Here is a 24,109-nt window from a genome sequence, read left to right on the forward strand (position 1 = left end):
GTCATCACTCCGACGTTGTTTTTAATGATGTCTGAAATAATCCTCTGATGCAAAATTAAGAATGCACTGCTTCTCATCGGGCTGAAACTTCAAGTACACAAAAAGTAATTTTGATTCAGCAGAAAGTTTTGCAAAAACACACACACACACACACACTACCTGCAACAGTGATTAGGACAAAGAAACTCCTCCACCCCTCCAGTGCAGCACATCCTGTCTCCTAATTACGGTTATAAAAAATAAGATAATAACAAGGATTAATAATACATTAAACACAACCAGAAGAAAAAAAATCCCAGCCATAAAACATATGTATTTTTAATATGAATATCACTGAATCAATACCCTCAATTAGCAACAGCAAGCAAATTGCCAAGCGAGGCGTAATTACTGGAAGGTCAGTAGGTATTATTCACAGTCACTTTAGTTTACCACATTAGAACGAGACAGTGCGTCGGGCTAAAATTATAATTCCATTCCCATATCTGTCCTTTTCTGATTTAGATGGATGAAGAATAATTAACTCCTAATTATTCAGATCACTTAAGGCACTTTCTGGATCCACAAAAGCGATGCAGTCATGTCTGTCAGCCCACTTCAGCTGCTATCATCTACAGCCATCCAACAACTTGACCAATGACAGAAAAAAAAATATTTTAATTTAAAATAAAAAACTAGAGAAGCAGATCCGGCTGTCGGTCTTGTCCTCTCCACCCCTCCTCCCCACATCCCCTCCAGCTCCACCACTTTCTACCTACGAGGGACTTAAAGAAGCACACTTCCTTTAAATTCACCCGTATGCAAATTTCCTATGTGATTTGCATTTTAAAGTATTTAACTCCCCATATTTATTGGGCTCTGAGGCCTTGCTGATCATTGATTTATGTGCTTCCGGCAATCATATTTCCATATTTTGTGTGGTTTTTAACGACAGTAATAATTCAAATATGCAAAAAGTTGTTCTTTGAACGATATCTTTAATTATATCCTCAAAGCATCATTCCTTTTTGCTGCTTTCTCCCCCCGCTCCACCAGAGCTGAGATTGTCTTTGAATGGAAAAAAGGCTGAGGAATCATAAATTAGACTTTGCAACGGGACGTTGACGGGCAGAACGCCGGGCGGTTACCTTATGCACGAGGAGACGTCTCCGCGTGTTTTGCCCGTCTCCAGAGCTGCAGACAGACTCGAGGTGCTCTGCTGTACAGAGACCCGTGTGACCTTGTCCCCCGAGCCTTTTATTAATGCTGACATTCTTTCACCACCAATCCAGTCTCAGATAGTGAAATTCGTCTGTTATGCTCAGAAAACACACACACACACACACACACACACACACACACACACACACACACACACACACACACACACAGGACCTTCCCCCTCTGTTTTGCCACTAACATACAAAGTTTTTTTCTGTCACCTCTTCTTATTAGAGTTGTCAGAGTCGCCGCATGCTCTTATGAAAGCCGTCACCCCTCCACATGATTAAAAGTGGCGGGTTCCCACCACCGTTTGGCCTATCAGCATCACTGAGCAGCCGTCAAACGTGTCCGCACTCCTTCCTGCCCGGATTCCCTTTGTCACCTCGGCGCGGTGTGGAAACTTTATAGAATAATTGCTCACACGTTCAAGAGCACGGGTGACTAATATATTAGATTAGTGATGTTTGGTTGCAAAGCAGAAAGGGGGGTGTTTCATTATCTTGTTCACTTGGTGGGCTGCTTAGGGAAGAAACAGAGGCTGCATGTTAGACCTCTGACAGTAATGAGCTGCACAAAAGCACATATATATATATATATATATATATTTATATATATATATATATATATATATATATATATATATATTTATATATATATATATATATATATATTATTACCCTTATCATAAAACGTCTCACAATTCTGCAAAAACCTAAAAATCATTTACATTCATTTATTTGCAGTCCAAATATCTATTAAATATGTAGTAAATATGAGAATTAAATTCCTGCAGGCACACGTGCAAAAAGGAGGAAGAAAAACATGCATAAGGATATTTTTAGGATTAAGTCCAACAAAGTCTGATAATAAACTGGATCTAAATAATAAACTGAAATTATTTGTTTTATCAATTATCTATGAGGGGATAAAAGCTGTAAACTAAAATAAAAACTGTATTAATTAAAAATGCTTAATTAATTATTAGTCGCAGCAAATACTCTTAGTGCCATAACAACTTGAATGTTCTTTATCTTTTGCATCATGAAAAGCCTTCAGAGGGGATTGTTTTCATGGTGGCGAGGTTTTCAGGACGTGCAGATGCTGAGTTCAGCACGAGCCAAACGCATTACCACAAAGGCCCTCGGAGGTTGCATTTCACCCCAGTGTTTAACCGTCACTGCTGAGCCCTGCACTGGGCGCATGCAACATATGCCCCCCCCCCCCCCCCCCCCCCCCCCCCACACACACACACACACACACTCCTGAGAATCCCAGGAACACCACCCTCCACTCTGCAATTAAGCTTTGAGCCTCACTTTAGATTTCTGCACAGTGACTCTAAAACTGATCACTGCGGGTCAGAGTTTTTCAAATTAATTGATTCAATGTGTGTGTGTGTGTGTGTGTGTGTGTGTGTGTGTGTGTGTGTGTCATAAACACACAGATGTGAATGAATAACTTCCCGAGTACATTTCTGTTTTTTCCCTTGAAACTATGAAGGTTAAATGATCGAATCTGAACTCATTTGAACGTTTTTAACTGGAAGGTAACTTTTCCTTTAGACACCAACTTACACCAAAGGAAAACGTTGAAAACGTGTTCATTTAAACAGCCAAATAACATGTTAAAAAGAAAAGATTTAACTCCTCCAACGCCTGTCCTGCATCCGTCCTCAAACCCAAAAAGACGGTTGGACTTCGGGGATTGCATCTACATAAAGCAAATCAATTAGACTATGCTGGAAATCTCTCTTCTTGTGCAGCTGTGAAACAAAGTGTAAAACTATCCTCTCTGCCTCTCCAGAAAGGTTATCGTGTTGTATCTTATTGCCTTTACCTGCTCCCATTCACTGTGAACATGCACTGATTTGAATAAGTGCCGCTCCAAAGGCTTTCTTATCAGATCCCAGACGGGTGTGCCAACACAGCAGTATCAGGTACACGCCATCTTTCCCTCTGCTGCCCCCCCCCCCCCTTACAAAAAATAGAAAAGAAGAAGATAGCAAGAAGAACAGATGAGCAGAGAGCTGATGAAGAGTGGAGCTGCTTCCTGATAGCAGAATAACCCCATCCAGGCTGGATGTGCAGCAGTGACCAGGAGTGGAAAACAGCCCAACTCTTCCTTTTACTTTATCCTTGTTTCAGTCCATTTTCTAAAACTTTACCATGTTTATTTATATTTTTAATTGGTATAATTATAAAAAATACCAAGCGATTTTCAAAAAACCAGTTGTTGATTCACTAATGTGCAACAATTAACCACCAAAGCAGTGATATTTTAAAGATGTTGCTTCATTAATGGCGCAACCTTCTCTCCACGCGGAGCCAAAGGAATACAATTCCCTTAAGATGAACGGGTTTCCAGTTTCACGTGGTTGTTTGCTTTTGCTCTGCGAGGAGAAAACACCGTCTCAGGAAGGCATCACTTAGTGAGGTTAGTGAGTACGCTGGCAACGCGACCTCAGAAAACGTATCCTCCTCGGGTAGGTTAAACACACACGCAAACAAAAAAAAAATGGAAATGCACCGAGGCCATTTCCCCCGGTCCCCTTAACAGGCTAACCTGCTCTCTTCATTAGGGCTGCTGTGGGGACTTATAGCTGTGTAGTCTTTGTCCTTGCTGTAATTGCCCTCTCGGCTTGTCAGCCCACACCCATCCACCCACCACCACCACCATCATCATCACCGCAGCAGCCCCACACCCAGCCAGCCACCATCAGCTCCCTGGTGACAGGCCTGGTGAGGCAGCGGAGTGGGAAGCCTCTCCTGAGACCTGCTGATCGGCCCCTGAGCTCCGCCAGTATAGAGAGGCTTGTCCTAGTTAAAGCAGCACCAGCAGGGACACCGTTGTCCACCCTGCCACCAGCCAAGCCTCCAACTTGGCTCTTTTTATACTCCACCGACATTTAGTCACCCATATCAGGCAGGAAGCATCGTGTTATTAATGCTTCCAACAATTCAGAAATTTTTGAAGTCGTCCTTTTTGCTTTTTTCAATAGGTTTATTTATTCTTTCAATAATAAAAATGTTGTTTTTATTAAAAAGTGTGAAAAAACACTTATTATCAGCATTACTATAAAAAAATCTACATGCTCTGGTATTTAACAAGATACATTTACACATATTTCTATATAGATGTTATGTCACCGATTCTAACTCAAGTTTCTACAGAATTCCATCCAAGCAGGTCTGCATGAACCAAGTCGCCTACTGCAACTGAGCTCTGTTAGTTTCTACCAAGTTGAATGGCGCCATCTAATGTTCAGCAGAAAGACCACATGGTCTCAGAGCTCAGAACCAGACTTGGAGAAACTAATTAGTGTTCTGATTCTGAAGATGATGTTGTAGGACAGCAGGCCTGCTTTGAAATGACCATACAAGTGGGCAGAGTGAACCAGCTAATTTGAAATTTAACCGTAATAGACAACAAGCAATCGGTGTTGCAGCATATTCCTGACCTCCTGTTTGTGTTGCTGAATAAACAGAATAAGTAAATGAATGTTTTTTTTTTCTTCTTTTAACTTTCTTTTTTTTCTTGAGCAGTAATCGATGTGTCAGCGTTTTCACGGCTGGCTGCTGGGGTTCAGACCCGCGTTTCAGCCCAGAGGGGCTTGGCGGAACAGAGGTTAACGTGGTGCTGTGTCCGACAGAGCAGAGACAGTAGGGGTGACGAAAGGGTCTCGTACTTTTCAGGCTACGTGTTCTCTCGTCTTTAGTATGGGACTGAAACTTGTAGATTTGTGACTGGAAGGCGAGAAAATGTCGCCCGTCTATTTCTCCCCTCCGCCTGCCCCTGTCGGGAGCTTGAACAGAGTTCTGTGGCGACCACGGTGATGAGGAGATCTAAGTGGCAGCCAACGAACCTGGCCTAACCTTCCTCGCCACCAAACACGACATCAACTGCAAGGGCCACAAAAGATGCAGCCAAACAAACAGCACGACACAAAGGGCATGTGATGTATGGCACACCGTTTTAATAACACTGTCGTGGCTCTTCTGAAATGTAAACACATTAAATTAGACTCGGTGTCCCTCTCATTAGACGCAGTGTAGATGTTGCGCAGCCCACCCTCGAAATGCATAAACAAACACAGACCTCACTGCCTTTCTGCCTCCTTCTAACAGATGCCATCAACGAGCCTCAAGAGTTTTTCTACTAGGGTGTTTTACGCATCCCGCAGGGCTCGGAGACACTGAGATGTGGCTACTACGGCACACAGAGGATTCCAGTCAAGGACACGGGCAGCATCACTCACTCTGCCATTATTTGCTCATATTTAAAGCTTAGGAGGTGCAGGGGTTACCTGAGGGACTTTGGGTCCACACACACAAACCCGGGAGAGAGAATGGGACGGGTGATTTCAGAGGCCTGCGGGTGTTTGGAGCACTAAAGGAGATGCAACACAGCCAAGGAGGTGGGAGAGTACAAAAAAGAAACGGGGAAAGACGGAGGACTTTATATGTCAGCCCGGTTATACCAGCATTTTTATGGCCGAATATTTTTCCTCTTGTCAGAGCAGGATAAGGAATCACCATAAGGTTGGGGAGCATGAATATTGCCCTTGAGGGTCCGCTGTGGCTGCTCTTGTTTATGGTTGACTAGCAATCAGCCACCGATTCAGGACCAGCAACCCCTCATCCATCTACGTCAGCAATTAATCAATTAAACAGGCAGTGGGGAGGACTGGAATCGGCAAGGTGTGTTAATACAATAGCCTGTTAAGGTTGATGTAATTTTATCCCTAATGTCAGCCATTCATCACAGCTTATTATCTGTTCACAAAGACGATGGTCAATATGGCTTCATAAATGTGAGAATCATGGGGATCCAGTGATATTAAGCTCGAAGGATGCTGCTAAATAACGGGCTGCAGAGGTCCAAATTTAACAAGAATGCCTTCTCAAACAAGTAGAGAACCTAACGCGAGTGAGTATGCAGCAGGGAAGCATGCATAGTGTGCAATCTCAGTAGATCTGCTAAAGAAAAGACCGTAGCACATAACTGCCTGATAGCAGTACCATTCCATGTTTGATCAAATATTCTCCCAGAATATTTTTGTTGGTTTCAAACCCCCCACTTTGGATCTTTGCTAAACTTGTGACCTATCCAAGACCAAAAACAAGATAAAAAAAAAGTCCTGCTTGAATGTCAATGCACTATCAACGGGCCTTTATTTCTAGCACTGAAGGCAAGCTGGTGTTTATTCGACAAATGTGTAAATAGATGATGGCGTGTAGGAGGAGGACCTGTCCACGAGCTTCCCTGGCATGAGCGTGTGTGGGCCAGGCAACATGTGATGCATGAAGTGAGAGCGGTATTTGGCGCGCTGATTGATACAAGGGCTTGAATCCCCAACATAGTGTTTTGGACTCAAGTGCCTGACAGCTGACAGTTTGCGCTAACATTTCGTAACTTCAAATGTCACCATTTTCTGGGCCAAGAACACTTCAAAACTTCAAACTGTGCAGTTCTTCACCAAATTTTCCTGCAAGTATGGTTAACCCATTACATCCAGTAGAGCTTGTTGGCTTCTTGCAATTGTATTCCAGTATTTCCCACTTTTTTGGTTTTATTGACATTATTCATTACCAGGGATTTCATATCCTTTACAATCTCAATTTTGGGCTTGTGAATTTCATAAAGACAAAATAAATGGTTCAAAGCTGCAAAAAATGAGCTTTATTTGACTTAACAATTGTAATTAAACTCAATGGATAATTATTTGGGATCCAATTAAGCTATTTCAATAGACTTAAGGGCTTTCCTTGGACAGGGGATCATGGTATTGATTAATTTGACAATAGATACAGTGTGTAATCAAAAGAACTACAACATATCCATCATGTTGATTGGACAGCAGAAACTGGCTGACATCCAGTTCTGAGCAGAAGGCCGGTACCTGCCCCGAGGTTCGGTCGAATGTTACTAACAGCTCCAGTCAAACACAAAGAGCCCTCCCTTCACCCAGGCCAATATTTCCCCAGCACTCCCAGCAGGTACATCAGCTCAATTATGATGATGGCAATGAGTGATTGTGTTTTACCTCTCCCCCATTGCCCAAATAAGTCTGGCCATCACAATGAGCGAGATGGAAGTGGAGAAGCAGAGGGAGACAGAGACCGAGATAGCGGTGTCATCTCCGTTGAGCTACAGGCGTACTAGATGCCAGTCTCCGGGGCGGTATCAAACATCTTGGTGGCAGACACGGCATGAAAATAATCTATACCTACAGGAAGTCAATTAAAAAGTGCCAGGGGAGATTAAGAGCAGCGTGACAGCTTTTCGTCAGGCCACGGGTTTGTCTGAGAGAAGCAGCGTGTCGCGTGTCTGCGGTGTGAGTGGAAGTTAAAGTGTGTGTGTGTGTGTGTGTGTGTGTGTGTGTGTGTGTGTGTGTGTGTGTGTGTGTGTGTGTGTGTGTGTGTGTGTGTGTGTGTGTGTGTGTGTGTGTGTGTGTGTGTAATGGTAGCAAAGACAAGTTGGAAAGCAGGTGGCGGTGGCAGCGGCGGGAGGAAACCATTGCCGAACACTTTTAAAAGCCCTCTCATGAATATTAAAAAGGCCCTTGGCAGTCGGCAGCTCCGCCACAAGTTTGCAAACCAGCATAATGTGTCTGTTTGTGTTGGGAAAGAGCTCAGTCTGGATATCAATTCAATCAAGCGTTGTCATTCTGATGGTCCTCTCAATGGAGGGACAGCCCATTCCCCTCCACACATCAGCTCAGCTTTGTGTCAACCATCCATCTCTCATCCTCCCATCCCATCGGTTACCATCTTTATCAGCCTCAATGCACTCCCCTCTTCTCTCTCTCTCTCTCTCTCTCTCTCTCTCTCTCTCTCTCTCTCTCTCTCTCTCTCTCTCTCTCTCTCTCTCTCTCTCTCTCTCTCTCTCTCTCTCTCTCTCTCTCTCTCTCTCTCTCTCTCTCTCTCTCTCTCTCTCTCTCTCTCTCTCTCTCTCTCTCTCTCTCTCTCTCTCTCTCTCTCTCTCTCTCTCTCTCTCTCTCTCTCTCTCTCTCTCTCTCTCTCTCTCTCTCTCTCTCTCTCTCTCTCTCCCCACTCCTTCCTCTCCCTCCCTCCCTCCCCCACTCCTTCCTCTCTGTCTCTCAAGCAGCCGGTAACTGAAAGCACAAATTACTCTCCCCTCCACCTTTAACTCCCACTAAATCTTTTGCCTTTTCCACTTTGCTGAGCCGGGATATTTTATTCCTCCATCAAATATGCATCCCATTAATTAAGTGAAATTACTCTTGACTGCCAAATATCTCCTACCACGATGGGTGTCAACACAGAAATGCATGGCTGTGAACCCGCAATGACATGGCCCCAACACTTTACCCATGAGTTACTGCCCCTTTCGCAGCTTCATCCACGGGCAGATCACCAGACACTTTGGTCTGCAAGAATTAAGCACCCCTTCCTCTCCACCCGGCTTTTTAATAAAAGCACAATGGATGACACTCGCACTTCTGACAATGAGCGGACTGATATTTTAATTACACCCCTTTTCTTCATCTGCCTCTCTCTTCGTCTTTTAATTGCTGTTGTTAATCACTCATTAACTTCCCTCCCTTTATTTTCCCACCACCAACATTATACCTATGACATGATTAGCTCTATAGAACGGTGGGTTCAGCAACTTCTTCAAATGATTCAACTGCTTCATCGGACAAAGTGTGCACTTCTTGTGTTTTGGGGAGGAAGACAGAAAGTCATTTCACTCATACTTGGGGAAATAAAAGAACAAAAGTAGTTTAGTTACAGAAACTACTGAGATCATGAGCAGTTAAGACAATAGCCTCCTAACTCGAGCAGTCCTCAAGAGTTGTATAACATAAGCTTTTGTGCCACGTCGGCTCCCTGCTTTAACATCCGATTCTGCTGTTTAGTGTCTAGACCGAATGTTTGTGGCGCTTTGTCTCTGATTAAAGGGAAATGGTTTGATTATGAAGCCCTCAGGCCCCGTTGTGGCCCCACAACCGAATATGAGATTGTTATTAAAACCTAATGGGACTGATGTGCTGACAGAGATTTCTCTTTGTCTCTTGAGCTCAGAGGTGCTGAGCAGAGTCCTATTCAAATGCTTCAAAAGTATCCTTTCACCCGTACGAGACTGACAGAGCAAACACACCATTTCCCTCAAGTACTTGTGCTGCCTAATTTGAAACATAAATTTAATAACATTCACAGCCTTTAAAACACAAACTTAACTAATGAAGCCATATGTTTGTGGTCTCTACCGCTGAGACTTACCTGCAAGAATGCATGACTTATGGTTACATAAAGCCCAGCAGGTCTGCTTCGGGTCCAGGGATAAAAAGTGAGAACTGGCCGGTGGATCTGCGCTGAATACATCAGAGCTGTCTGAATTTCTTTCCCTTCACTTTTGCCTTTCTCCGCGTGTACAAGCACGTCTGTGTTAGAGTGTGTTTCTATTGCAAAAAACATTAATTTTACAAACATCAGCCCAAGGCTACTAAACACATCCAATCCATTATGCCGCGCTTTATCGTGTTATGCAGGGTAACGGGCTGTAAAGCTGTCTTGGTCATAAAGAGCGATCGCAGCGCGCCAAGTCAAACCAGAACGCAGAGCTCTCCGAGCAATACGCAGCTCTCGTTATCATCAGAGCAGCTCCGTCACATACTTAACCTTTCCAGACCAGCCTTTCTGCATTATTTTCCCAATGACCTTTAGCGTTACTTATTTCATTTCCGATAATGGCGCACTAAATTTCGTTAAATGCATTAAAGGAAAATGTGTTTATTTTGGTAAAGGAGTCTGCATTGACTGACAAGGACCATGTTCCCGGACTCTAAAGTCTCCCGAGCAGTAAACAGTCATAGATTTTCCTGACAGGGAACACCAGACTCTATGTCTGATGAGGAGAAAATCTATATAATTTATTCAGACTTTCAGCTTCCACTTAAGGGCAAAACTCAAGGGTCAAATCCAGCTCACCTTTTTAAATAACTGAAACGGAAAAAACGTCCAAAGCCAAAAGGTGATCTGTTAAATTATCTAATGCTGGCAAAATACCTTAGAATTAATGTTAAAACAACAAAACAAAGATGTTGATGGAAACTGCCACTTGATGCATTATATGAAACTCTTTTTTATCTCAATTTCAACACATTACAAAGATCAACTTGCTCTATGAAGAAAGTTAAACAAAATCAACCTTTAAGTTCTTTAGTAGAGTAAATCTTAGATAAATATAACCTGTGTTTGGTGTTTATATCGGTTTCAGCCAAGTAAACGTGGGTTAGGGTGAGGCCTGCAGTACAAAAACTCCAATCTGTATTGGAAAAGTTGCTGAAATGTGAGTTATATGAGGATCTGGTGTAAATCTTTAGGTTTTTTTTTATAGGATTTGAGTAAAATAATTTTCACTTATCAATTAAAAATCTAGAACTAAGTTAATCCAAAGTCGTTGGGAGCAGATCTGTGCACTCTATGAGGGGGTGATTGAGAGAAAATGCAGCAAAAAAAAGAGGTATGTGAGAAAATGAACATTTTAGTGTTGATTTTGTATAAGACCTGTATAGATGTAGTAATATACGATCTGTTTACTCTCCATGTGCGGTAGTCACCAATAAACAAAGAAAACATAAAAAGGGTTAAGCTCGATGCTTCTGTATTCACTTTTACCAATCCTGTCAAAACTTAGTTTCTGTTGTTGGTTGAACCTGCTGAATTATTTGAAGTACTTTATTTTTTTTAGGTCTAACAGTAACCTAAATGCATTATCTGTCTGGGAGCTGCAGTTTCACACTAAACAGTCCCTCAGCAGCCTGCAAGGAGCGGCTTCTTTCACAGCCTTGCAGTGAAAGCGGAGGGGGTGGGCTGAAGGGATCTTAGCAAAATCACTAATGTACGTGATGATTAAGTGTAACTCAAATACCGAGTGTGTTGTTCATAGACCTGACAGCCCGTAATTTGGTGTATTATATTCTGCGGTTTTAATTGCACGCCACCAACGTGTCCCTGTGACACGTTATGAAGCGATGATGTACAATTATTTCGGGGCGGCAGGGAGATCAGCGGAGTGACATTATAATCATCCTCATAGGGATCCCTCTCTTCATCTGCAACAACCATTAATGTTTAAATGGGAGGAAGGAAAGGGAAAAAAATACATAAAAATAGTTCTCAGGGACTTCTAACCAGAATCTGTTTGAGGATTATGGAGAATCATGTCAGAGGAGAAGGAGAGGGGTGTGGACAGACAATAGAGGGGCTGAGTTAAGTGACGGCTTTCTCTGGATAAGCAGCGAGCTAAGATGCTGCTCCACTGTCACTGCTGGGCCTCACACTACTCATACAGGCCCGGGCATTAAGGCACATTACAGCGGATGAGCCACGCAGGGTGGAACTGATGGGCTATTCTGGGAACAAACCAGACAATCTCACAAGACAGGGGGGACATAAAAACCCTGACACGAGCCAGCCCTATCCTGTTAACAGTCAAATCACACACACACACAACATGAAATCATGACTATATATATATATATATACACTCTCTCTACCACTAAAGTCATGGAAGCTAGACGGGGGAGGGGAAAACACAATGCAGCGACCTCCATGCAGCACATGAAACTTCTGTAAACTTTTTGCGTTTGGCAGAAAGATACGTTTTATAAAACCTTGTTCAAATTTCTCAAGTGACACTCGGAAAGGGGCAGCTCGTGACCCATAATCATAAAGCGCCGGTCCACATGAGGACAATCCACGTCCACGGGAGCGTTACAACTCGGGAGGCGTAAGCTGAGATATTAAACCAATGCTTCAAAGCATTTAGACTGTTTATCCATAATTTAACACTTGCAACAGCACTGGACGTCCACTGCATCTTCAGGGAGAACACGAGAGCGGGAGCAGGAAATGCTGAATCCACGGCCTTTCTGCTCGATGATGGACGAGAGGAAGAGTAGGCTCATTAAGTAGCCAAGCCCCACCGTGGACAAAACACGCCAGGAGGAAATGCAACTATCTGCCATCCTTTTTTTTTCTCTCCTTTAAACCAATTAAATTTGAGAAATCTTATCTTACATGCTAACAGCCAATTAGCGTTTCTCTGCTTCTTTTAGACTTCAGGTGTTCTTTATAAGTAAATTAAGACAAATAAGGCGTTTGAAACGTGAAGACTGAAGGTAAGCAGAGAGACACGTAAGCCCAGCAGACAAACGGATGCAGAAGACTTAGGAGAAACGCTTCGGCGGACGCAAAAGCCGATAAAGCGGTAGGAATGGAGAGCGAGACGCTGACCAACACACTCAGGTTTGATTGGCAGCATGGTCAAGGGTTCCAATCTGTCTTGGCCTCGCATTTGCATTTCTTAATTAAATGCCAAAACAATATGATCTTTAACTATCAACAGCTCCCCCTCGGCTCCTGCAGAGTGAACAGCTGCAATGAGCTGGAGCTAAAGCGAGGTGGACAGCAGACGTGCAGCACATCCAGGTAATCTTCCTGTCTCAAAGTTGAACAGAGAGGACGTGGCAATCGATTGAGGAGTGGAGAGATCTTTCCTTTTTCTTTTCTTTAAGCAAAAAGACAGGAAACGAACAGCACACAAACAATGTGCTGAGACTAAATAGGCAGTGAACAAAACCCAGAAATGCACACCGAGGCCAAAAGAGAAAAATCCTGTTGTAAAAAATGGGGATTTAAATATAACAGTGTGTTTATTGACATGATTAAGTGTGATTGCATGTAAAAATAAATAAATAAATAAATAAATAAATAAAAGACAAAAAATCTTGTAAAACTATTTTTTTTGGGTTAAGCAAAAATACTGCCCCATCATTAGTAACCGCAGGAAAACGCTAAGCTTAATCGCACCATAATCTCACTTTTCTAGGTCACCCTTAACAAACAAAACGGGTAATAACATTACACATTACGCCTGATCCAAGGCCATCCATTAGTAACATGCTTTGGATTCAGATTGAGGACGTATCAAACGTGAAAAAGTTTGGGAAGGGGAGCAGGTTATGTGTATGTATGGCTCTGGCCTTAATGAGGTTGTTTCTGGGGGGTTTTCTTTGTGTTTGCTGCTCTTTAGTCAAGAGGAGGGATGGCCTGGTGATCAGTCAGTCCTGAAAGCACACACAGGGCCGATTTGTCACCTGCGGCTGGCACTGGCAGCACGCAGCTCCTACAGCCGCATGATTTGTGAAACCAGAGGCCGTATTTAGTAGTCCCATTTAAAAGCATATTGGAGAACTGTTCCGACTGTTTGTGTGTGTGTGTGTGTGCGTGCGTGCGTGCGTGCGTGCGTGCGTGCGTGTGTGTGTGTGTAGCTCGACGCTTAGTAAAAACCCAACATACAGTCCTTGCAGCACTAGGGAGAAGCAGGTTTTCAGCTTGGGGGGTGGCTTGTGAATCACGAGCCTCTCCCCTCATTAAAGAAGAAGCAGTGTTTAAAGCAAAGCTGGTTTTTTCCTGCTGTAATATGTTTGCGAACATCAGCGGGGGCAAATAAACACGTTTGGAAGAACTAAATCCGTCTGCGACCGAACTGAACGGATCAGTTTGAACAGTCTCACAGACGGAGAGACTGTACCTACAGAAGCTTGACAGAAAATTAAAAAGAGAAGAAAATCCCACATTTGGTTTTATTCCCCGACTGCGTGTTAAACAGCTTAACACGTTTATTTGAACACGGCGAGGCTGTGAGGAGATCTACCACGGGAACGAACGGCGCTGAGCACAACATATGGTCAACAAGTAGGGGGTACAAGGTACCGCGATAACAGCCATGCTGCGGAACTACTGGGTATTTATAGCCCTGTGGTAACCTATATAAACTTCCAATTAGGATTATTTGTACAGCTGGTAAAATAAACTCTTTCACCCTATGTCTGGAGAAAAGTTGACTAGGAGCGTTGCATTTGTGCCAGCCAGCACACATTCAGGTTATCGGCGTAACACGTGTTATTTTGGGTCTCCTACAAAGAATTATAGTAAATGTTTAATTAATAGAGTTCTGAGGGACACAGGGTTTTTTATGGTTATCGCACACATCTGCATCACATAAACAATGCAGCTCTTCCATTTGTCTTTCATGTGAGCATAGGCTTAAGCCGACTTGGATTCTGCACCAGTCAAAGATGAGTACAAGCTATAGCCTATATGAGCGATAATTAGCCTTGGATCCATTTTAAAATACAGGCAAACGGCAAACTGGAGCAACATTAAGTTTTTATTCTGGTTTGAGGTCTAAAGGCAGAATCTTACAGCTGTGACCAAAAATTGTAAATGTACAGATTTTCAGTGAGAATCACACTGATTTGTTGAACCTTTGCAACGATTTTACCTGGTCATATAGGGCATAATGCTTCTGTCTGGTGCAAAGTGTCTTGTCACAATTTAGTCATAAAACCTCTCAGTTATGTTGCGGTTTATTCTCTCTCATTTTACCTGTGTCAAGGCCGTCACATCACAAACTATACTAAGGTTTAGATACGAGTTCCTGGTTATCGCAATCATTCTTGCAAAATTTAAATACTGTCTAAAGCAAGGCCCTGCGACTGACATGAGGAAACTGAAAAGACAAGACAAGACAAGACAAGACAAGACAAGACAAGACAAGACAAGACAAGATAAGATAAGATAAGATAAGATAAGATGAGAACAACTTTATTTATCCCGAGGGAAATTGTTGTGTCATGTACATGCTCAAAGCAGTAGGAGAGACAAAGGAACAGGTGAAACAGATATAAGATATACGATATATACAGTAACTGTTTAGCGATGGTTTAGAAACTCCCTTACAAAAGCCACTTGCAGTTTGTCACCAACAGCTGCCGCCTGGTGAGATAACGGGTCTCTGTCTACTCACACACCCCGGCCGGGATGCATAAGCGGCGTATACGGCAAAAGACGCGTTCAACACACGAGGTGCCTTCCGACCGCGAGCGTTTCAGAGGCGAAACAGCAGTGAAAGCGTTCCACTTAGCTGGTCCCACAAGGTCATGAAATCACCGGAGAATTTGCGAATTACGCAGTAAGATCCAGTGGAAAGGCCATGATACACACACCCTAGCCCTAACCCTAATACACAGAGACATGAAATAAATTATTAAAGTTAAGCATAAAATAATGAATATTCGAACAAACAGCAGCAAAGTTTGATCTCTGTAAACTCACCAAAGTCAAAACCAGGAATATCAGGAAACTATTATTTTGTATTTACACTGAGTGGGTGGAGCTTCAAATGTATACTGATATAAGGGGTATTTTATGTTATCTCTGCCGTTTCCTCTTTGCATACCTCTTTCTGGTTAATACTTTTGAAAATGAAAACAAATCTAACATGCAGTCTGATGTCAGCTCTGAAAACCTTATAAACCATGGCTATTCAAGCAAGTTTTAGTTTTAACCATTTATAGGGCCAACATCTACGTATATGTAGACACTTCCACTCACATCATAAATGAGGTTGGTGCGCCTTTTCACGAACTCTCAGAATTACAGGATTTCACCTGAACAATCCTCACAGATCAAGCTAGTCACGGTTTGCACCGGCGCCATTCCACCAATCATCATGGAGCTATAACGCTCCAAATATTGGTGTGTCTGCAGAGCCAGAAAACCTCTCAGTCTCCTCTCATGATTACTGTCAGATCTGTAAAACTAACAATGCTAGGTTTATGAAACTCTCACATCACAAGGTTGACTAGTTGTGCTAAATAAGGATACATGTGTTTTCAATGTTAAGCTCAATGAAGTTGGTGAAATCATCGCATGAAAATAAAATCTGCCGTATTTGAACATACGCCCTGAACAAGTAAAAGAAATAATGAATATTTTAGGTAAAATCTGTTGTTTTTTCAGACATAATCTTAATATTTGTGGTAACAGTAATAATAACAATTATGATATTGAATTTATTTAGCTGTTTTAAACTAAGATTTCTCTGGGAAATGGAGGACAGTTATTGAGCCAACCAATCTCACCACCTGTGATGATGAACAGGAGGAAGATGACATTGAGGCAGATCCTCAATATAAAACATTGTAAAATATTCTAATAATCTATATCTGATCAGAAATAGTATATATTGTTCAATTACTTTTCAAAAATATTCTACAATAATCTGTTTTTATAAAAATACACTGTGTTGTTTATTAATTGTGATATATTCTGTATTTTTGAACAGTGATATTATGTTCTAAAAGTAGCTAGATTATTCTAAAGTGTCTTATAATCATATATATTATTTTACAACAATGTTTATTTAACTTGTTCATGTTGTTTTACTTTGGGATTTCTTTTACCAGAACAGGGCCAATGTCCATTTTTGATCACTATGTTTTCTCTGATTGTCTACATGAAAATAAATATTTTTGAAAATTGTAACAGCAGAAATACATTTTGGTTATGGACTACAATAACACCCTGGGGGTTGAAATTTAAAAAATTAAAAAACTTCGATGAGTGCCCTATAAAGGGTTAACCCTGCTTCAACACACCTGATTTTAATCAGCAGCAGCTCATCAGGCTTCTGCAGAGCCTGATGATCTGCTGCACTAGTGACGCAACCACTTAGGTCTAGTCCACACGTAGCCGGGTTTTTTTTAAAACGAATATCCGCCCCTCCAAAAACTTGCATCCACACCACCTCGTTTAAAAAAAATAACTGTCCACACGTACCCGGATAAATACGTTGTTAAGGACATGCCAGACCTGAAGGCGGCAGTACTTCCCCCGTTCTTAACCTCGTCCTTCGTCTGTGGTCTTCCGCAAAGAGCAGAAATTCCACTTGCAAAAACAAACAAGCAAAAAGCGCTTGGACAACTGATAAAGCGAGCGCAGCTCTGAGGGCATCCATGCTGTTGGCTAGAGTAAACACAGGTCGCACACGTGATGTCAGCATTTTTTTGTTGTGGAAAGTGACGTTGCGGACCTTAAAACTCCGGTTTTGTCTGTCCACACGCAGACACCCAAAACGGAGAAAACGCAGATCTTCACTTTGGCCGGAGTTTTTCAAAAGATCCATTTTCGTGTGAAAAAACTCCGTTTTCGTGTGGATGACAGGCCAAAACGTAGAAAAATATCTACGTTTTGGCAGATCCCCGGCTACGTGTGGACAGGGCCTTAATCTAGTGTGTTGGACCCATCGACATGGTTGGACCAGAGAAGCCACTAAAACGTGCTGGATACTGGCCCTCGAGGCCCAAACTTGAATAGCCCTGTAATCTAAACTACAGGGAGCTTAAGTCTCCCCCCTTTCTGGTTGGCACATGGGTCCCTGGAACAACAAAAAATTGAATGCAAGTGAATGGAGTGAATCATTAATGTTGTAATGATGTGTGTTTTGACCATGCCTGTCACGTACTTAGAGATTTATCAGCTTGAAAAAATCTGTAATTCCTATGAATACAAATCAGACCTCGTCACGTTGCATCATGTCACCACAGAGTCTCCTCTGCCCTAGCGTAGCTGCTAGTTACCACACATGGTGAGATTTATGGTGGTTCTTTCCTCGTGAAAGAAGGATTTGAAGTTTGTTAACTTAGACATTTTTCCACTACTTTTCTCCGTGTCTGGTTCAATGATGTCAATTTGGTGATGCGCTGTTTGTAGTCCTGGACGTATTTTCACACAAAACCTAAAATAACCTTTGCCGCCATTCGAATATAAGTGCTTTCTTGGCATCAAAATGTGTCTTTAAAATTCACAGACATCATATGTGGTAAACTATGGCACATATATAACGGGATTAGAAAATAGTGTTTTTAGCTCCATCGACTTTTTCCGGGGACCCGCGGTCCGGAAGTAGATGGGTGTGACTTAGGCTCCCTATTATGGGATGCTTGACATGTAAAGTATTATAACATCTCATGGATTTAAATTATCTAACATTCATTACAAAGACCATCTTCTCTTATGGATAAAACACACACACACTTTTGGAACAATATCTCAATGGCTCCATGACGTTTGTCAGTCATGCTGTCCTTTAATTTGTTATTTCCCAGTTTTAAAGAGTGTTTAAAGACTCTAAAACCATTTTAAGTCTCTGGTTCTTGTAACTTACCCACAAATGTCACATTTGTACTCTCGCATGCCCAGATGTCTCTTCACATGGTTCCTGACGTCGCCCAGCTGAGCCGTAGAAAAGCTGCAAATCGTACACGTGAAGGGCTTAGATCCTGGATAACAGATTGCAGAAAGGAAGAAAAAAATGTTTTCAGAAACAGCATATTGAAATCTGTTGTAGGACTGTCAAATATCTTCACAAATGCAAAGAAGAGGCCCCTACTCTGGTAATAACAACTACAATCACATTTCTAGTGCCAAGCTGTTCCTTCTTTCACTCTTCATCTATCCTTGTCACTCTCCTTCATCTCTTACCAACTCTTCCTTTGCCTGCGGATGCGTAAATTGGAATCCAAAGGTCAGGGCGAATGCGTAAATCAATTCTGTGTGCACTCACTACCTCCTATTCCATCATTAAAGCACTAATCACTCTGGCGGGCTTCACAGGGAGGTTTCTTCCTAATTATTGTCATTAATAAGTCCAGAGGGCGGGGTAGTGTTTGAGAAAGTGGCAAAGCTTCTCTTTGCTATCCATCATTTAACAGCAGAGCAGTGAGGGCGGATGCCTGTTCTATCAGGGTGATGCATGAACGGTCACCATAGGACATTTAAAAAAGAAAAAAGTCACTTATCTGCCTGGAAGGATTTATTTGGATGTCTAAAGTCAATGCCAACTTCTAAACAAAATAAAACATAACTGTAAAGGGAAACTTTTTGGGAGGACCTTGGATTGGAAATGTTTGTTTCAGATCTGTGGGGAATATGGTGGTTCTTTAAACACAAGTAACAGAGACCTCGCATCTTCGTGTTAAACTCCTCCCAACATAAAATTAAAACTTTTGAATAACCTCAATTTGGGGGAATAGACTGATGGTCTGAATGGATTGACAAGCTAACAGCTAGTCCAAAAGGATTACTGTCATCCACAAACGAATCTAAATGAATTATTGAACGTTTGTGCTGTAACTGCATGTAGAGGATGTAGTTGCACCCCAGCTCTGCAGTTAGCCAGTCAGAGCCAGTCTCATTTTCTCTAAACTGAGGTAACTCCAGTAGCTTTAATAGAAACCAGTTTATAAAATTCTGTCTAAATGAATTATCACACGTCAGAGATCAATCATAAACACCACTAGTATGATCAGCAGTTATAATTTACCTTTAGATATAAATTAGTTGAGATTTATCCACCATTACACTTTTTTAACGATTTACACACAAACCAGAACCAGAAGGGTAATTGCTAGTTTTCAGTTTTTTTTCCTGAAATATTCATTAAATTTGAGTCTTCCTTTAAAAGACTGCAGAACTAATAAAATCTAATTTTTTTTATTACCAAATAAATAATTACAATTGTAGAATTATTATTTCTTTATTTAACCTGGTGAAGACTCATTTGAGAGGGTCCATGATATGTTTCTTCTAGGGGTAGACCGATATATCGGTCGGCCAATATATTGGGCCGATATTTACCGCCTTTTATACATCGGCATCGGCTGATATTTGCCCTTAGTAAAGCCGATTTAAATTCAGGCACATCCTCGGGCAACCCGGTGCCATTGCAGAATTTTATTTAAATGCATTTTTACGTTCACTAATAACATCTGCATAATAAATACTCTAATTTTATTTGGGCATCTGACTTTAACACTGAGCAGAGCACAAAGTTAAGATTTAACAGTCTGTTAAATTCAAAGTTCAAACACTGATTCAGCTTCAGAAGTCGTGTACACCAACTGATATTAATGACATTTTAGCATGAAAATAAGATGGGAAATGGTAATTGGCCATGAAAATCGGCAATACATATCGGATATCGGCTGACTATATCTCTTACATATTGGTGTCGGTATCGGCAATAGAAAAACAAATATCAGTCAACCTTCTTCCTCCGTCTGTGTAGAAAAAACTACTGAAATACAAAACATACCAAATCTACTCTCAATTAAACTTAAGCATCTGGTGAAGTAAACAGTTATCTGCTGTAGTATTTGGTTGGCACACCGAGCCAGATGTCTAAACTACGTGGCAGCCTGGTATGATATCCATGTACGCATCTTGGAGCAAAACCCTCACCTTCTACCAGTGAATATCCCAAGCCGTTCTACAATATTTAATCCAGGAGTAGCTGCTGATTTGATTAAGCACTTTGTGTAGATTACTAATTCGTTCATACACGGTTCACTTGCTGTGAGCTGGAAGTACGACACGTTGAATTTTACGCCGGTAACAAAGATTGAAAGGCAAGCCTGCGCTAACAAGGCCCATAAACACAAGGGACAGGGGTGGTGTGGGGAGGGGGAGCTAGTGTGTGTGTGTGTGTGTGTGTGTGTTGGTGGTCTATACATGGGAAGCAGCAAAAGTCTGCTTCTCCTTTGCACACATCCCTGGAATACTACACAAACATTTCTACAAAAGCAAATAAAAGAAGAAAAAGACACTAAACTGAACTAAAACATTCACACCTCAGTGCTGAGAAATCACACAACAATATCATCCACACCTAATAAAAACAAAAAGACAGACGCACAGGGTCACACCACACCCACCATCACACCTACGAGGAGCTTCAGGGCCCCGCCTCACAGCAGACACATTCTACTCTCAAAACACAATCACCTTCAGAATCATAAAGAAAAAGAGACAATCACCCTGTCCTTCTCACTCACACACCCTCAGACGCTTTCAGCCTAAAGTTGAGGAGGTGTGTGTGTGTGTGCGTGCGTGCGTGCGTGCGTGCGTGTGTGTGTGTGTGTGTGTGTGTGTGTGTGGAGATGATTTGTCCAGATGGCTGGCTGAGTATGAAACATGGCAGAGAGGAGAGAGATGTAACGTCTCCCCCCTCCGTTCAAACATCTTATCACATTAATACTCCACCACTCCACTTAAACAGCCTCCCTGAAACTGAAATTGACCATCAATGCAGTGTCATGTTAAATTAATACTGCCATCCGCAATGGGGCAATGTGGCTCCTCACATCCCAGATGAGACAGAGAATGACTAATTCATTTCCTGAGAGGAGAGAAGAACCTCATGCAATGCTTCACCTCTTTCACACACGCACGCACGCACGCAAGCACACACACACACCTGTCACAGTCTTGGCTTCCACTTTCAGGTTTGGAGGAAGAGAAAACAGAAATTATAATTTCACACAAATAGATGTCTTCCTTGGTGCTCGTGTTCCCTCCATTTCTCTCTGACGCCAAACTGCCAGCTATTCAAAAACAGTTTATTTCAATCTTTAGCCTACGTTTCAATTGTTTAGCCTACAAATAAATATTTTCTCCTCCAAAATAATGAGTGAATTTGAATTGGGTTAAACATGATCCTTTATTGAAACGTTTCACCTGTTCCTGTCGGCACCAAAGTGTGAAAAGTACACTTGGAAAAAGTCCTTCATGCGGCCTGCAGCCACAGAATCTGATGGCATCTGTGAAAAGTCTGCTGTGTATAATGCCAAGAGGGAAAAGTGTCTCAGTGCTGCACTTCCATAAAGCTGGAAGACAAGCGAAAGACACAATAAAAAGAAAATGGGAAAAATGAAGCAATGGTGTTTAAAACATTCCAACATTTAGTCTGTTATAAGGGTTTACCACTAAAAGCATCCTTAACTTCCTAAAAAGCACCTTTCATCATCCTGCCAACACCTAATACTTTTATGTGGAAAAACCCAACATACAAAAGGTCAATGAGGGCATTTATCCTACCCCTGGACTTTACTCCAGACCCTCAAACACCCAGTAAGACCGATCAGAGTTAATAAACCCAGCCTCCAAAGAAAAACTGTACAAAACTTTGCGGCAGGGATGGACAATTTATCGGCATCAAAATAGTTATCTGCCAATGTTAGTCATTTTTGAACATTTCAGTTTGATAAATAAAACCAGGCCGATATTAACAACCAATATTTTTTTCCATGTTGTCTCCATTTGTTTGCCTGTTTCAGAGGGTGAGGGGAGTGATGTGTAATTGTTTAGTCTTGTGAAAAGTGAATGAAATCATCTCAGAAGCGTAAATCAAGCCCACCTGGAGCGGGTACTCCATGCTTTTGTACTTTCTAGGCTTGATTACTGCAACTCTCTATGTGCAGGGTTGTGTCAGTCATCACTGCGTCGCCTACAGGTTGTGCAGAACAGCGCAGCCAGGTTCCTGAATGGGACCAGGAAACGGGACCACATCAGTCCGGTTCTGACCTCCCTGCACTGGCTTCCGGTTTGTTATCGTTCACACTTTAAACTCCTCGTCTTTGTTTACACTTTCTTCTAGGGTGGTGCTCCCCGCATCTAGCCACTCTCCTGAACAGACATTCCCCATCACGCGCTCTGCGCTCCTCTGACCAAGGCCTGCTCGCTGTCCCTCGTTCTAGGTGTCGTACTCGCGGGGACCGGGCTTTCTCAGTCCTAGCACCGTCACTCTGGAACCAGTTGCCACCCTCAGTTAGGCGGTCCCCATCTCTGCCAGTCTTTAAGAGTCGCCTAAAAACCCACCTCCTCCGCTTTGAGTTCCCTGAACGTGTTTGAATTTGGCCCTCTTTTATGTTGATTTTAATTCCCTGTTTTCAATAGTCTCTCTATCCCTTGTTTTACCCATTTGTCTTCCAGAATGTTTTACCTTTTTTTTGTAATATTTGAACTGCTTTTATTTTCGATTTATTCATCATATTTAACTTTTCTCATGTACTGTGTTCAGCGCCTTGGGCTTCCCGACAGGGAAGGCGCTTTATAAATAAAGCTTTGATTGATTGATTGATTGATTGATTGATTGATTAAATGTGTATGTTGTGTGTACATATTAACGTAAATTCAGCTTTAATAATTTTCATTCTATACAAAATCTGCTGATTTTAGAAGCATTAATGTTAGCATATCGGTATCTGCAAATATCGGTTATCGGCCATAACAGTGATCTTTTTATCTGATATCGGTATCGGCCCAAAAACTTCATATCAGTGCATCGTTACTTTGCAGTGTTTTCAATGTTTTTATTCTCGTGTTCTATTGAGCAGGTCTGATGTGTTGCTTTTTTGAGATCCTTTAGCCTACTTTGTGCTTACAGACATGTTCTCTTTATGTTTTTGTTTCACTCTACAGATCTGTCGGTGATGAAACTGATCCTGTATTCCATAACAATAATAGCTCTATTGTGAGAGTGTTTCAAAATAAACAACCATCTTTTGGACTTTAAGGGGGTCAGGGTCTACTGTTAGTGAGGTTCAAGCTTCTCTGTTAGGTTTTAAATTCACTCACACCAGACCCTCCACTGATGCATAGAGTGGAGTAGCATCCCGTCACTTCCTTCACCCTCAACCATTTCAGGGTTCTTTCATTTTGATGCAAACAAGTTATTGCTGGCCACTCCCACCCCTCTCCTGATTGGCAGCTACGAAATGAGAAGTTTGACGAATCTAGGAGGGGCTCAGAGTAAAGCTGCTGCTCCTCCTTGTACAGAGCTGAAGCCTCTATAAGACACAACAGGTATGTGTTTGTGTGCATGAGGGGTCCATGCTAATTGTCCTTATTGTGATATCGTAATAGGGAACATTTCCATACGGCTAATTCAAGCACATGAGTCCTGAAACCGAAATCTGACTGGATCAGAAGTTTTTCTTCATGTTAGGAGTGTTTAAAGAGGCAGCAGAGAAACACACAAAAGGATGCAAAAAGGAGGGGTTGCGTAATATGTCCTCTTTAAACTCTAGTGCTTTAAAATAACCCTGAGGTCCAGTGATCAAAGCCTACTGGTTGTGCAGCGCACCAGGCTACAGACCAAAGTTGACAGAGCATTTGCTGCTGTGGCCCCCAGACTCAGGAACTCTCTCCCCCTGAGTCTGAGATCAGTGGACTCAGTGGTCTCCTTTAAA

General features: G+C 42.1%; 1 protein-coding gene across 2 annotated transcripts in view; it reads right to left on the bottom strand.

Annotated features, from left to right (window-relative positions):
* Window positions 1–24,109, bottom strand: part of znf407 (zinc finger protein 407) — a 213,775-nt gene that overhangs the window by 176,931 nt on the left and 12,735 nt on the right. For both annotated transcript variants that reach the window (XM_015949454.3, XM_054740645.2), the window contains exon 4: window positions 18,247–18,361. In XM_015949454.3, the coding sequence (XP_015804940.3) occupies window positions 18,247–18,361 (115 nt within the window). The remainder of the gene's footprint in view (window positions 1–18,246; window positions 18,362–24,109) is intronic.

This window comes from Nothobranchius furzeri, chromosome 5, assembly GCF_043380555.1.
Source record: "Nothobranchius furzeri strain GRZ-AD chromosome 5, NfurGRZ-RIMD1, whole genome shotgun sequence".
Classification (NCBI taxonomy): Eukaryota; Metazoa; Chordata; class Actinopteri; order Cyprinodontiformes; family Nothobranchiidae; genus Nothobranchius; species Nothobranchius furzeri.